Raw genomic sequence first — 16,033 nt, 5'->3', positions numbered from 1 at the left:
GTGCATGGAACACTACTTAGCAACTAAAAAAAAGTGCACTGTTGATACAGTCTGCAACATAGATGACTCAGAAGCATTATGCTTAGTGAAAGGAGCCAGATCTTAAAGAGCTGCTTACTGAATGATTGCATTTATATGATATTCTGGAAAAGGGGCAGACATCAGATCAGTGGTTGGCTGGGGATGGGGGTGGGGAATCAACTACAAAGAAGATGAGGGAAATTTTGGAGTGATGGACATGTTCTAAATCTTTGTTAAGTGTGAAATTTACTGTATGAACGTTATAAATCTTACTTAAAAACAAATTGACATCTTTTTAAAATTAGATGTTGTAGCATTCTTAGAATGAAAAGTAAATGAATAGTTATCACAGGAAAAATATACTAAGAAGGATGCATACTATTTATACTTTTTTTTTGGGGACAGAGAGAGACCGCCTGCATGCAAGTGGGTGGGTAAGGGCAGAGGGAGGGGGAATCTTAGGCCAGCTCCACGAGTGTCACAGAACCCCACATAGGGCTCAGTCTCAGGACCCTGAAATCATGACCTGAGCCGAAACCCAAGAGTCAGTCCCCTTAACCGTCTGAGCCACCCATGCGCCCCTACTATTTATACTTCTGACACTTTGTTCATTTTAAAAAATTAAAGAATTGGCATGAGTTAGTATAGAATTTTATTACTAGACATATTTTCTTTTGAACTGCTGGGTGCAAATCTTGATGCTTTTCAGTTTATTATCAGTTATCTTTGCTTTTGTGGTAATTAATTATTCCTACCACTAAAACTTTTTATTAGCATGTGTCTTTTCTCGTGATTATGAATAACATGTTCTTTTGTTGTTGTTGTTAAGATTTTATTTGTTTATTTTTATTTTTATTCTTTTAACGATTTTTATTTATTTATTTATTTATTTATTTATTTGACAGAGATCACAAGTAGGCAGAGAGTGAGGGGGACCAGGCTCCCTGCTGAGAGAAAGCCTGATGCGGGGCTCGATCTCAGGACCCTGGTATCATGACTTGAGCCGAAGGCAGAGGCTTTAACCCACTGAGCTACCCAGGCACCCCTATTTGTTTATTTGTTAGAGAAAGAGACAGTGAGAGAGGGAACACAAACAGGGAGAGTGAGAGGGAAAAGCAGGCCTCCTGCTGAGTGGGGACCTCCCCCCTACCTCTCCCCCTGCCCAGTGCAGGGCTTGATCCCAGGATCTGGGATCATGACCTGAACTGAAGGCAGACGTTGAACCACTGAGTTAGCCAGGCGCCCCTAAATGACATGTTCTTGTTTTTAAAGTAGGACAAGTTGGGGGCACCTGGATGGCTCCCACTTAGATCATGCTCTCAGTCAGGGTCATGTGATTGAGCCCAGTGTCCAGCTTCAGGCTCAGCAGGGAGTCTGCCTGAGAGTCTCTCTTTCCTTCTCCCTCTGCTCCTCCCCGTCACTCTCACATGCACTCTCTCTCTCAAATAAATAAATAAATAAAATCTTTAAAAAAGTAGAACAAGTGAGTTTGTTGTTTTTTATTCTTATTGCTCAGGAGGTGAGAAAACTGATAGTTGAACAATAATAGGCTCACACAGATAGCGCTGTGTCAAGTGCTTAGTGTCTGACACTCAGCTTAGTGACAGCACTCTTCATTTTGTGTGTGGAGAGCTTACATTGTACATTTATTCATGTGAATAAAAGTTTAAATGTTTATCACTTATATTGAAGGTGATATTTTTATACCAAGAGTGAGCTTGAGAGCAAAGGACTGAGACCTGGAAAGATGTTTGAAACTGAGTGGCAGAAATGCAGTTCACGGATGCCTGGGTGGCCCAGTTGGTTAAGCATCTATCTTCGGCTCATGTCGCGATCCCAGGGTCCTGGGATCAAGTCCCACATTGGGTTTCTTGCTCAGCAGGGAGCCTGCTTCTCTCCCTCTCTGCCTGCCTCTCTACTTGTGATCTCTCTCTCTGTCAAATAAATAAATAAAAAGATCTTTAAAAAAAAAAAATGCAGTTCAGTGTAGGCACTCATCTCCCTCCTTGTGCCAGGTCAGGTCTCATTCAGCTACACTAGTACATGGACCCTGACTTTGGTGTTAGCTCTCTTGATCCCATAGTCTTCTCATTAAGTTTTTAAGTTGGGCTTAGAATTGAGGGACAGTTCTCTGTTGAAAGAAACACATTCTCTTGTCTAGAGTCAAGGACATTTTACCTGATGATGTTTGCTATTGGTTCCTCATACTGATGCAAGAGGCATACCAGTTATGTGTCGTCATGTTCCTCCTGCCCCCATCTTGAGAACGAAGCCATCTTGGCTTTCTACCCCATTGGCAGAGTAGATAACAGCTAGGGGTGTTTTGTGTTTCAAAGACTGTAAAAGTCTATTACTATATAAAATGTGTCTGATATCATTGATAACGTGTTAGTTTCTTTTAGCTTTTAAGATTATAACAACAAGCTATGTCTTTCTGGAAAAAAATTTATCTAGTTATTTACTTGCTTAGTTATTTATCTAGTTATTTACTTGTCTATTTATATATGTATCTATTTATTCATCTGTTTATTTATTTGGAGTAAGTTTCTGATTTTTTTTCTAGGGGATGACTTTTTTGAGAGAGGCAGTGGAGCTTAGCATAAAGCATGGCACTCCAGAATGGGGAAATGAAAGTAGTGCTAAAAAATACCCTGTAATTTCCCTATAGACCCTCATTTTAGTAATTTTATACTGCAGTTAATTAGATGCCTACCACCTATATTTATTAAATTTAGAGCTGGAGACAGGGTTTCTTTCTTGAATATTTAATACTTACCTCCCCAATAAAACTTTTTGTAATAGGTATTTCTAAAGTTTCAGAAAATTTCAGGGGTTTCAGAGAGTGCTCTATCTTGTAACTCTACTGGGTATCTGTTTATGCCCTTACTTATTATATATCACAATACTTTTGGGAAAAAGTAATTTGCAGCTTTAATACCTTATAGGCATGCCACTATTAAATATATACTTAACACACACACACACTTACCACTTTTCTATAAATTTGTAATTGTTTCAAAATTTTATGTAAATGTATATGTAAGTGTATATGTGCACAGTATATGTAGTTATATATACATATGTGTATATATACATATAAATTTGAAACAGTCACTAATTTACAGAAAAGTAGTAGTATAGTTCAGAGGACTACTTCCTCATACCACTTGATAGTCAGTTGGAGACCTGTTGTCTCATCATTTCTGAATACTTTAGTGTCTATCTCCTACAAATAAAGACACAATTGGGATAAATTCATCAGAATTGGGAAATTAATGTTGATAAATTAATACCGTTTAATTTGGATGTCACCAGTTGTCACAGTACTGTCTAGTTCAGAATTATCTGTTGCATTTACTTGTCATGCTTCTTCAGTCTCTCTCCTTCAGTCTGGAATAGCTCCTCAGTCTTCCTTTCACACACCTGAGCTTCTTGTGGATTATAGGACAGTTACTTTGCAGCAAGTCCCTCAGTTTAGGTTTGTTTGGGATTTACTTGAGATTAAATGCGAGCTCTGTGTCTTTGGCAGGGACTTAGTTTGCCTTGTTACTGATGATGTTCACTTTGTGGTGTTCTCCAAGCTTCTCAATGATAAACTACTCCTTTTCCTTTTTGATTAACTATTCTGTTGGGAGGCACTTTGAAACTATGTATATGAGTTATTTATTGCTATGTAATAAATTACCCCAGTACTATGAGGCTTAAAAGAACAAATATTACTTCATGCAGTTTCTGAGGGTTAGGAATCTAGGAACGGCTTAGCTAGATGGTTCTAGCTCTAGATGTCTTACGAAGTTGCAGTCAAGATATCAGGCCTGGTTTTGTCAGTTGGACAAGGAGGGCATGAGGGTCTTGACTGAGGCTGGAGGATCTGTTTCCCAAAAAAGCTTACTTACTTGGCTGCTGACTGGAGGTCACGATTCCTTGTGGTTGTTAACAGGAGGCCTCATTTCTAGCCATGTGGACCTGTCCATAGGGCAGCTTAAATGTTCCCACAGCTTTCAGAGGTAATCTGAGAGAAGGCTAAAGCCACCATGTCTTTTATGACCTAACCTTCAAACTTGCATACTGGCCTTATTCTGCTCATTATATGTAAGCCATTAATCTAGTTCACAGCTAAGGTGGGGAGAATTAGGTTCCATGTTTTAAAGACAGTGTCAAAGAATTTGTAGAAATACTTTGAAACATCATGCTGTGTATATCCGTATGGACTCTTGGTTTCCTGTTTTATTCAACAGGTTATTAAAGTCCATTATTCTCATTTGCTATTTCAGTTGTCCCCAGTTTGGCCAGTGAGACTTGTCTCACTTCAAGTTGGCCTCTATTTTTTTTTTTTAATATATTGTCATTCTTTAAATACTTACTTGCTTTTGTGTATAAGGAGTTCCAGGCTTGGGACTCCTGGGTAGCTCAGTTGGTTAAGCATCTGCCTTCGGCTTAGGTCATGATCCCAGGGTCCTGGGATAGAGCCCTGCAATGGGCTCCGTGCTCAGTGGGGAGCCTGCTTCTCCCTCTGCTTGTGTTCTATCTCTCTGACACATAAGTAAATAAAATCTTTTTTTTTTTTTTTTAAGATTTTATTTATTTATTTGAGAGAGAGCATGAGCGAGGAGAAGGTCAGAGAGAGAAGCAGGCTCCCCGGGGAGCTAGGAGCCCGATGCGGGGCTCGATCCCGGGACTCCAGGATCATGACCTGAGCTGAAGGCAGTCGTCCAACCAACTGAGCCACCCAGGTGTCCCAATAAAATGTTTAAAAAAGAAAAGATGTTCCAAGTTTGTCTTTTTGTGTTTAATTTAAAAAACTGATACATAATTCACATAATATAATATTCACTCTTTCAAAGTATACAGTTCAGTGGTTTTTACTATATTCAGAAAGTTGTGCTTCACTACTCTCTAGTTCTAAAATATTTGATCACTTCAGGGCGCCTGGGTGACTCAGTGGGTTAAGGCTTCTGCCTTCGGCTCAGGTCATGATCCCAGGGTCCTGGGATCGAGCCCTGCATCAGGATTGCTGCTCAGTAGGGAGCCTGCTTCCTCCTCTCTCTCTGCCTGCCTCTCTGCCTACTTGTGATCTCTGTCTGTCAAATAAGTAAATAAAATCTTTAAAATATTTGATCACTTCAAAAAGTAACCCTGTTCCTAGTGGCAGTTAGTCCTCATTTCTTCCTTCCTCCCCAGCCTCTGGGAATCACTAATCTACCTTTTGTCTCCATAGATTTCCTATTCTGGCCATACCATATAAATAGTATCATAAATTATGTGACTTTTTATGTCTACTTTCTTTCACTTAGCATGTCATTTTCAGGTTTATACATGCAGTAACATGAATCATTACTTCATTTTATGATGTTCCATTGTATGGATATACATTTTGTTTATCCATTAATCCACTGAAGGACATTCAGACAGTTTTTACTTTTTAGCTATTATGTATAATGCTACTATGAACATTTGTATATAACCCTTTGTATGGACATATGTTTTCAGTTCTCTTGATTCGAAGATTATCTTGTGTGTTTCCTTCCCTGGCCCTGGAACCTGGAATCAGCCATTTCTCCAAAGAGCCTTGGCTTTATTTGTTTATTTATTTATTTTAAAGTGGAGAATAAGATTCAGAAGCCAAGGTCTGGGTACTACTTGTGCTCAGTGCTATTGGGATATCATTGATTTTAGGCCCTCTCAGTGGACAGAGCTAGGAAGTATATATATATTTGTAAAGGGATACATACATACATACTCATATATAATACATACACATTTTTGCATATGTATTTATTTCCAAATCCATATATATTAAAAAGCATAAAGTCATACTACTACCCCCAATTCCAGTCCTATAAGACAGGGTTCATTCTAGTTTTCTCCCTTTCTATATTTGTATTTCTTTTCCCTTTCTGAGGGACTACCTCCTATTATCCTTAATTAATTAATATATTTGATCAGTCCCTATTAGTAACCAGTCTCTCATCTCTGCTTAAACTCTCTCCTCTATGCAAATAATTTTCTTACCCTTTTTGGGCTTTGACATTCCATACCCAGCTGCCCTTCTTCATGGATACCTTCCTTACCTTCTCATGCTCTGCTCCAAGCTAGATTGACCCCCATGTGGTTACCCTCCCACGCCATTTAGGCTTCTCTATTGTACATAAGGCCTCCTCTCCATATGGGTGCCATCCTTACTTTGCTTGTGATCTGGCTCCCAATGCTAGAGAAGCCCCCGCAGGAATGCCCTCCATACCCTGCTGTGCTCCTATGCCTCTTTCCAGGCCACCTCTCCATGTGAACACCCTGTTTCCCCTGATCTTGTGTCCCAGCATGGACAGCTTCAACACACTCTGGTTCTGACACTCCATACCAGACTGCCCCTCCAGGCCTCTCATAACTTCTTGCCTTCTGTCACCCCAAATTAGATCACCTCCACACATGTACATCTTCACCACATTCCAACAGCCCCCCAGGAAGCCACCTCCTCCACGTGGATGTCTCACAAAGGTCCTCACATGCCGCTCGGAGCCAGCACGTCTTCTTTCCCTCATGGCAGAGATGCCTACCATGCACCATGTCTGCTTTAGGATTCACTTGTTTAGGAAAGAAAGGAAGAACTGCTTTGGCTTATCCTTGAACTGTTTATTGTTTTGTTTTTGTTTTTTCCTTGCACTTCCTTCACATTTGTTTTCTTGCCTTTGAATAGTTAAAATTAACTTTCCCTAATTTCCATTTTACAAATCTGTTTCATATTTTTTAAACTACATGTTCTTCCTTCCTTTCTTTCTTCCTTCCTTTCTCTTTCTTGTGTGTGTATATGTTTTCAACTATGAAGATTATGGTTTTTATAAATAGATATTCTCTAATCTACTAGGAAAAATCGTTACCCTAACAGGAGGAAATTACTAAATAAGTATACCAAATGTCTGAGGCTAAGTAATGTACCAGACTTGTGTCCTAATAGACTTCCACCTAATTCCAGGGCTACTATAGAAATATGGAGCATTCTGTAAGGGAAGGATTTGCCCAGGAAATCATTCTGTTTGGCATTAGATCTCCCCTTGTGATTTGTTTTCATCATTTTTTAATATTGAAAGCATTAGCTTTTATTTATTAAAATTTTAAGTATTTTATTTATTTATTTGAAAGAGTGAGAGAGAGCATGTGCAGGGGAAGCAGCAAAGAGAGAGGAGAAGCAGACTCCCTGCTAAGCAGGGAGCCTGATGTAGGGCCTGATTCCAGGACCCTGAGATCATGACCTGAGCTGAAGTTAGACATTTAACCCATTGAGTTATCCAGGCTCCCCAAAAGCATTAACTTTTATTTGTTTTTTTAAAGTTTTATTATTTGACAGAGAGCGAGAAAGGAACACAAGCAGGGAGAGAGAGAGAGGAAGAAGTAGGCTTCCCAGTGAGTAGGGAGCCCGACCTGGGGCTCAATCCCAGGACGATCATGACCTGAGCTGAAGGCAGACGCTTAACTGACAGAGCCGTGCAGGTGCCCCAAGCATTAGCTTTTAAATTAAGTAATCCAGTAAACATCCTTTGGAAAATTAATTTTTTCTTGTTTTCTCTAAAATATTTAGAATAGAAATTCAAATGTAGGGGTGCCTGGGTGGCTCAGTCGTTATGCTTCTGTCTTTAGCTTGGGTCTGCTCGGGGGGAGCCTGCTTTTTCCTCTCTTCCCTGCTTGTGCTCTCTCTCTCTCTCTCTCTCACTCACTCTCTCAAATAAATAAAGAAATCTTAAAAAATTCAGATGTAAGGAAGCAGTATTGATGAGATGGGCCTACCATATGGTACAATTTAATAATTATTCTATATGTTTTTATTATCTGTTAGCCATTTTATATGTCAGTATATTGCATTTAATTTTCTAAAAATTAGAATGAGTCAACTGGTATGTTTTTATATGTATAAAAAGGACTTACGCATCAGCATAGTCTAAAGAATTTGTCACAACAGGGTACAAATAGGTGGAAGAATTTATATCAGTATTAAGTTTTTAGAATGATCATTTAAGAACTGAAAACAACAGAGTTGGATAAATAACACTTCTACTGTATAAAATACCTTTCAGGTGTTTCTGCCCAGTTTTCCTTCATAGTCAGATGCTTTGGGAGCTGGTCCTATTGGGGGAGCCCCTCGTGGTCATGGCACCATCACCATCGGAGTCGTCAGAGACTGTATTGGCACTTGTTAAGTGAGTATATTGGGTTCCTGACAGTGGTAGTTGCAGAATTTTTCCATCTGTGATATATTTGCACACAACCCCCTTTCTTGTAATAAAGCTGTGCTCATTATAGTACCGTTTCATGGATGAGAAAATTAATTCAGGTTCCATGAGGGCTGGAACCATGTTTTGGTTTTTCTGAGCAACAAACATTCATTGACTTAGACAAAGCTGGCACCTGACAAGTATTAGTTGCATGAATGGTCAGTGTCTAGTAAAAGACATAACTGGGATATTGGAGTGCCAGAACTTCTCCCCATCTTCTGCCCCATGTCCACTGTTCTTTCAGCCCATCATTCCACGTTATTATGCATTTCCATTTGTCTTTCTGGTTTCCTAAAATGAGTTTGCTATTCACTGAAATAAATAAATTAATAATCCCATTGTGGGGATACTATGTGCATTGATGTTTTATAGTTGTTGAGTAGGGCCTTTAATTTTGTGTTCTTTGTTTTAAGTGTTCTTCTTGCTCCACAGCTGTATTTCTCCATTAAAGTACTTCAGTGACTTCCGACCTTATTTCACTATTCATGACAGTGAATTCAAAGAATATACTACTCGTACTCAAGCCCCGTGAGTAAACAAAACAGCTACTATTGACCAAGTATTACCTGTATAACCAAATTATGTAAAATTAAATCTTGAACTTATTGACATCTTGATTTTATAAAAGAAGGTTTGAAGAGCTGCTTATAATACTTGTCCATTTCAATAGTCAATCTTGTTTTCTTTGAATGGTTTTATTTATTAGTGGAAGCTGTATTGTCATTAATAGCCATCTGTTTTCTTGCCTTACTCAGGGCTTCTTAGAGCAGCAGTTATCTCTTGTTGATCTGTAACTTCCTTTACCTTCTTCCTCTTCATTGAATTAGCATGGAAACATGAAAGTGCTTCCCAGTATGTCAAAGGGGAAAAAATTATCTTACCCTTTCCCTTTTGGCTCTTGCTCTGTTGCTCACTTTCTTTTAACAGCTAAATTTCTAAAATGACAACAACAAATCTCCATTTACTCTCTCTACTTCTTGGTTTTCTGGTTGCTTCTCAGTCTGTTGCAGGTTGATTTCTCCACTTCTAGTGAAGACATTCTTGGCCAGAGCCATCAAGACCCTCTCCCTGCCCAACCCCACAGGCACATTATTGCCCTATTTCTTCTACCTTCCCTTTCTTATAACATTTAAGCTTTTGATCTTGAAAGCATTTTTTAAAAGATTTTATGTACTTTTGAGAGAGAGAGCGAGCCCACGAGTGGGGGAAGGGGCAGAAGGAGAATCAGGCTCCTCCTTGAGCAGGGAGCCCAGTGCAGGAGTTGATCCGAGGATCCGAGGATCATGACCTGAGCCAAAGGCAGACATTTAACTGACTGAACTACCCAGGTGTCCAAGCTTGAAAGCATTTAAATCCTTGATGCCACTTTCACCTGGCTTTCTGGTGTTACATATCAGTCTCCTGTGCAGAGAGGTCTGCTGCCAGCACCTTAAATGTTGGTGTTCTCCAGTCCTGTGTTCTGGGATCTGATTTCAGACTGATAGTTCTTTCTGAGCAGTCTTTTTGTTTGTTTGTTTTTAAAGATTTTATTTATTTATTTGACAGACAGAGAGGGAACACAAGCAGGGGGAGTGGGAGAGGGAGAAGTAGGCCTCCTGCCAAGCAGGGAGCCCGATGTGGGGGCACAGAGCTCCATGCGGGGGCAGGGAGCCCAGGACCCTGGGATCATGACCTGAGCCAAAGGCAGATGCTTAACAACTGAGCCACCCAGGCACCCCTCTCTCTGAGCAATCTTTCTGTACCCATAGCCTCTGGTAAGACCCATATACTGATGACTGAAATTTATCTGCCTAGCCCATATCTTTGCAAGTTGTAGACCTCTATGTCCAGGGTTTTGTTGTTCTGGTTTTTTTTTTTAACTGTTTTACCACCTTGACATCTTAATTGCACTTGAAACTAAATGTATATAAACTGAATTCTTTCTGTTTCCTTGTTTTCTTCCCTAAACCTATGAATGGTACTACTTTTTACTTAGTTATAAAAAAATCTAAATTGTCGGGACGCCTGGGTGGCTCAGTTGGTTAAGCAGCTGCCTTCAGCTCAGGTCATGATCCCAGCGCCCTGGGATCGAGTCCCACATCGGGCTCCTTGCTCGGCAGGGAGCCTGCTTCTCCTTCTGCCTCTGCTTGCCATTCTGTCTGCCTGTGCTCGCTCTCTCCCCACTCTCTCTCTGATAAATAAATAAAATCTTTAAAAAAAAAATGTTTTAAAAAATCTAAATTGTCATAAATTTCTCCTTCTTACATGTCCCACATCACGTTTTACCAAATTCTGTCAATTCAACACCATAAAATCTCTCTCATAATAACATTTGTTACCTGCTTTCTAAAAGTCTCTTCCCAGTCTTACTGTTTCCAGTCTTTGTCATATCTGCTGTTGCTTTCTCCCAGACGCCTTCCCCCTCCTTGTAGGGCATCTTCCAAATTTCCCCTAGAGTGATCTTCCTATATTTTTATTCATGTGACTTCCTTCCATTTGGTTCTCTAGTACCTTCCATTAGCCTACAAGATTTTTAAACTTCTTAACATATTAACTTGGCACTTCATAAACTTTGTAGCATATTAACTTGGTACTTAATAATCCGGCCAGCACCTGCCCAGCTACTTTCATTTCTGACTCTTAATCCTTCTCCTTTTATTCTGTGGGAATGCTGAGCTCTTTGTAGTTCTTCGAGCACACCATGATCCCACTTCTTTGCTTTGCTTTGCTTCTACTATTTGTTCTGGATTACCTTTACCTCACTCATCCACTTGGGGAAGAATTTGTATTCATTTTCCATATCTTTGTGTGAATATTATCTCTTTGGTGAAGCTTTGGTTTTTTTGTTTTGTTTTGTTTTGTTTTGTTTTTAGAGATCTATTTGTTCTAGGGAGAGAGAGCATATGTGCATAGGCAAGGCAGGGAGGGGCGGATGGAGAGGGAATCTTCAAGCAGACTCCTTGCTGAGTCCTACATGGGACTTAGTCTCAGTAACCCAAGTTCATGACCTGAGCTGAAAGCAAGAGTCGGATGCTTAACCAGCTGAGCCACCCGGGTGCCGCTGGGGAAGCTGTCTTCAGCTGTCTTCAGTGACCAAGTTTCTCCTTGGTAATTGTATGTTTTATACCACCTTCTCTGTTTCCTGATTTTGGCATTGTAATCGGGTATGTATGCCTTTCTTTCTGTGTGCTTTTAAAAAGACTGTGTCTTTTCACCTGTACTTGCCTAGTGCTAAGCAGGGTGCCGGGCATATAGTTGTTACATAATGCATTGAGTGAAGGAAAAGATAATCTGTTGTTCAATCTAAAGAAATTATAAACTATTCTTCACTGGAACATTTGTCTTTTTCCTCACTTTTTTCCTGTTTTGTTTTTATGTAGGCCTTCTGTCATATTAGGAGTAACCAACCCTTTTTTTGCGAAAACACTCCAGCACTGGCCACACATTATTCGAATAGGAGACCTTAAACCTGCAGGTAAAGTAGAAATTCCATGTTTTGTTTTTAGTATGTTATTTGGCTGAGCAGGTTCATTTCTTCCACTTTGTTTTCATCTCTTGATTACCTTTTAATTATGTTGATGGTAACCTTTTTGGAGGCAATCTGAATAAGGGTCTTTGGAGAAGAGTCTAACTTCCCACTAAAATATACAGATTCTTATATGCGTAACCCATCATGTCCTCCTATCAAAAAATGTATTTCTAGTGTTATAAACATGGAATGAATTATAACATAATAAGACCTCAAAAATTTAAGCAACTTTTTGTATACGGATAAGCCCAATTAAACAGGGATTTCCAGCACTGCTTGAATAAAACCTTGTGGAAGATAGAATTATTCAATTTGGCACAAAATTCTCTGCTAGGTCTCAAAAAAAGTATACATTTCTGTGATAGTGGTATTGATTAAGGAAATGGTCAGAGGTTGTACTTTCCTTGAGCTGTTATTTCCTTGAGCTACTGTTCTGCTCATAATAACTATTTTTTTTTTAAGATATTTATTTATTTATTTGACAGACAGAGATCACAAGCAGGCAGAGAGGCAGGCAGAGGAAGAAGGAGGGGGAGCAATCTCCCTGCTGAGCAGAGATCCCAGGACCTTGGGATCATGACCTGAGCCGAAGGCAGAGGCTTTAACCCACTGAGCCACCCAGGCACCCCACTCATAGTAACTATTTAATAAATGATTTAAATGAGTAAATTAATTCAGAGGTTGAAGTTTTGTTAACTTAGATGACAATTTAATGGTATCTCTGACATTCCGCATTGGACATTCCTGAATTTTCTACTGAATTAGTGAGACTTGAGATACTGGAAATATTTTTAAGTAACTTTATGATGTGTTACTTCTAAGATTTATTTTGGTATATACAGCTATATTTCAAATATTATTTAATAATTTATGAGACATCCCTTGTGATATATACATAAATCTAAATAGATATGTTAAACTCAAGCAGTAACTATTTTTTTATTTTTAAAGATTTTATTTATTTTATTTGAGACTGAGAGAGAGAGTGAGAGAGCACGAGCAGGGTGAGAGACAGAGGGAGAAGCGGACTCTCTGCTAGTCCAAAGTGGGCTTGATTCTGGGACTCCAGAGCAGAAGGCTGACGTTCAACCAAGTGAGCCACCGAGGCACCCCAAGCAATAACAATCGAAGTCATATTATTTATGAACATTATTTAGACTCAATCTTATGCTGAAATCCTTAGAAACCTTAAGAAGTGGAGGAAAGAGCACATAACTTCACCTTGGCTATCAGATCTGTGTCTTCTTAGGCAGAACATCCTCTTTAAGCCTCACATTCTTTGTCTGCTGGAAGATTAAACAGTTCCTGACTCATGACATTCTGTAAATGTCATAGTCACCTGCCATTTCACTGGTGTCCTCTCTAATTTAATGATAATTTAGAACACAGCAGTCACCGGAGTTTTAGCTATGAGAAGATAAGAAACAGTTTTTAAAATGTTAATTTAGTATTGACATTTATTTTTATGGTTTTGTCCTATTAATGTAGACTGATTAATTGTGATATAGTTGACTACTGTTTATTATCTTTGTCGCAGCTTTAAGTAGAGGAACTGCTGCATAAAATCATTGGTAAAGTAGTGTGTTTAACTTTATAAGAAACCATCAAACTGTTTTCCAAAGTGGCCCACCATTTTTACATTAAAAAAATTTTTTTTAATAATTTTTTTTAAAGTTTATTTATTTGTTTGCTTTTAAGTTTTTATTTAAGTTTCAGTTAGTTAAGCTACAGTGTAATATTAGTTCCAGGTGTACAGTATAGTGATTCAGCACATCCATACGTCACCTGGTGCTCATCACAGGCCCTCTTTCGTCCCCACCACCTGTTTCACCCATTGCCCACCCCCCTACCTCTCCTCTGGTAACCATCAGTTTGTTCTCTATAGTTAAGAGTCTGTTTCTTGTTTTGCCTTTCTATTTTTTTCCCCACCCATGCTCATTTGTTTTGTTTCTTAAATTCCACATATGAGTGAAATCATATGGTATCCTTCTCTGACTGGGTTATTTCACATAACACAATATTCTCTACACCTGGGCGCCTGGGTGGCTCAGTGGGTTAAAGCCTCTGCCTTCCGCTCAGGTCATGATTCCAGGGTCCTGGGGTCAAGTCCCACATTGGGCTCTCTGCTCAGCAGGGAGCCTGCTTCTTCCTCTCTCTCTGCCTACTTGTGATCTCTGTCAAATAAATAAATAAAATCATTAAAAATATATATATTCTCTACACCTAGGTTGGCACTTCAACCGATACCCTGAGATCAAGAGCTACACACTCTTCTGACTGTGCCAACCAGGTGCCCCTAATTTTACAATCTTACCAGCAGCCCATAAGGGTTCCTGTTTCTTCACATCTCTGCCACCAGCATTTGATACTGTCTGTGTTTTTCATTATTGCCGTTCAGTAGGTTTGAGATAGTGGTTTTCATTTGCCATGCCCTAGTATTTACTAGGGCAAATGATGGTGAGCATCTTTTCATCTATTTGTTCATATATCTTCTTGGATGAAGTGTTGACTGAAATCTTTTGCCAATTTTTAGTTAGGTTTCTTAATATTTAGTTGTAAGAGATCTTTATGTATTTTGGATACAAGTCTGTTTTTAGACATGTGATTCACAAATATTTCTTACAATATTTGGTTTCTTTTTTGTTTTCTTAATGGTTTCTTTTGAAGAGCAAAAGTGTTTCTTCTCCCCAGTCTGATTGAGGTATACTTGACAGACAACACTGTGTCAGTTTAAGATGTACAGCATAATGACTTACATATATTATGAAATGATTGCCACAATAAGTTCAGCTATTATCTATCACCTTGTACAGATACCAAAAAAATAAAAGGAAAATAATGTTGTTTCCTTGTGATGAGAACGTTCAGGATTTACTCTTAGCTGTTTTCAAATATAATCAAATATAATATAATAGTTAACACTGCTGTATAATCCTATACAGGATTATAATCCTATACAGCAGTGTTAACTATAATCTATAGTCATGGTGTTGTCATCATGTATCTGCATCACGTCGCCAGTACTTAATTTAGCTTATAGCTAGAAGTTTGTACCTTTTGACCATTTTCATCCATTTCCTTCACCTCTAACCCCTCAGTTTGGGTATCTACAAAAATATTTTTAATTTTAAGTCTAGTTTATCAGGTTTTTTTTTTCTTTTATAAATTAGCCTTTTGATAGTGTATCTAAGAACTCATTGCCCAATGCAGGGTCACAGAGATTTTCTTCTCCTGTGTTTCCTTCTAAGAGTTTTATTTATTATGTTAGCACCCACATTTAGGTTTATGAACCACATTAGTTGTTTTTTTGTGGCTTAAGGGTCCAAAATAATCTTTTTTGAATGTTGCGCTTCAGTTGCTTTAGCACTTTTGTTGAAGACTATCTTTTTTCCTATTGGATTTCATTGGTACCTCTGTGGAAAAGCAACACTAATGCAGTGTCTTGGTTACTGTAGTTTTATAGTAAGATTTGAAATCAGAAAGTGGAAGTCTTTTGATAATTTTCTTCTTTTCCAAAACTGTTTTGGTTATCCTTGGTGTTTTGCATTTCCATACAAATTTTAGGATCACTTTGTTAATTTCTGCAGACAGCTAGCAGGGATTTTGATAGGGATTGTGTTAATATGCAGTAAATTCACGGGATTTTGTTTTTGGTGTTTTCTGATCTGGGAACTTGAGATGTCTTCTGTTGTTTAGGTCTTCTTTAATTTTTCTTGGCAATGTTTGTAGTTTTCTTTTTAAAGGTTTCTTTTGTTTGTTTTTTATTTGAGAGAGAGAGTGAGAGTGAGAGAGCACAAGCAGGGGCCCCAGCAGAGGGAGATGGAGAAGCAGGCTCCTCACCGAGTAGGGAACCTGATGTGGGGCTCTGTCCCAGGACCCAGGATCGTGATGTGAGCCAAAGGCAGACACCTAACCAACTGAGCCACCCAGGTGCCCCTGTAGTTTTCAGTATACAAGTCTAATTATGACGTTAGATAAAGGTTTTTCATAGATGTCCTTCATTAGATTGCGGAAGTGCCTTTCTGTTTCTGGTTTGCTGGGAAGGATTATCATGAATTGCTGTTGAATTTTGTGAAATGCTTTTTCTGTGTCTATGGAGATTGTCGTGTGGTTTTTGTCCGTTATTAATATAGCATATTAATTGCATTTTGGATGTTAAACCAACCTTATATTCCTTGGATAAATCCCATTTGGTCATGGTATATAATCCTTTTTATATGTTGTTGGATTTGAATTGCTC

General features: G+C 38.8%; 1 protein-coding gene across 3 annotated transcripts in view; it reads left to right on the top strand.

Moving 5' to 3' along the window:
* DENND6A (DENN domain containing 6A) overlaps nt 1–16,033 on the top strand; it is a 63,251-nt gene that overhangs the window by 30,160 nt on the left and 17,058 nt on the right. For all 3 annotated transcript variants that reach the window (XM_032323085.1, XM_032323105.1, XM_032323095.1), the window contains 3 exons: nt 8,088–8,210; nt 8,718–8,813; nt 11,645–11,739. In XM_032323085.1, coding sequence (XP_032178976.1) covers nt 8,088–8,210; nt 8,718–8,813; nt 11,645–11,739 — 314 coding nt within the window. The remainder of the gene's footprint in view (nt 1–8,087; nt 8,211–8,717; nt 8,814–11,644; nt 11,740–16,033) is intronic.

Source organism: Mustela erminea, chromosome 1, assembly GCF_009829155.1.
Source record: "Mustela erminea isolate mMusErm1 chromosome 1, mMusErm1.Pri, whole genome shotgun sequence".
Taxonomy (NCBI): domain Eukaryota; kingdom Metazoa; phylum Chordata; class Mammalia; order Carnivora; family Mustelidae; genus Mustela; species Mustela erminea.
This window is presented reverse-complemented; position numbering and strand designations above follow the sequence as displayed.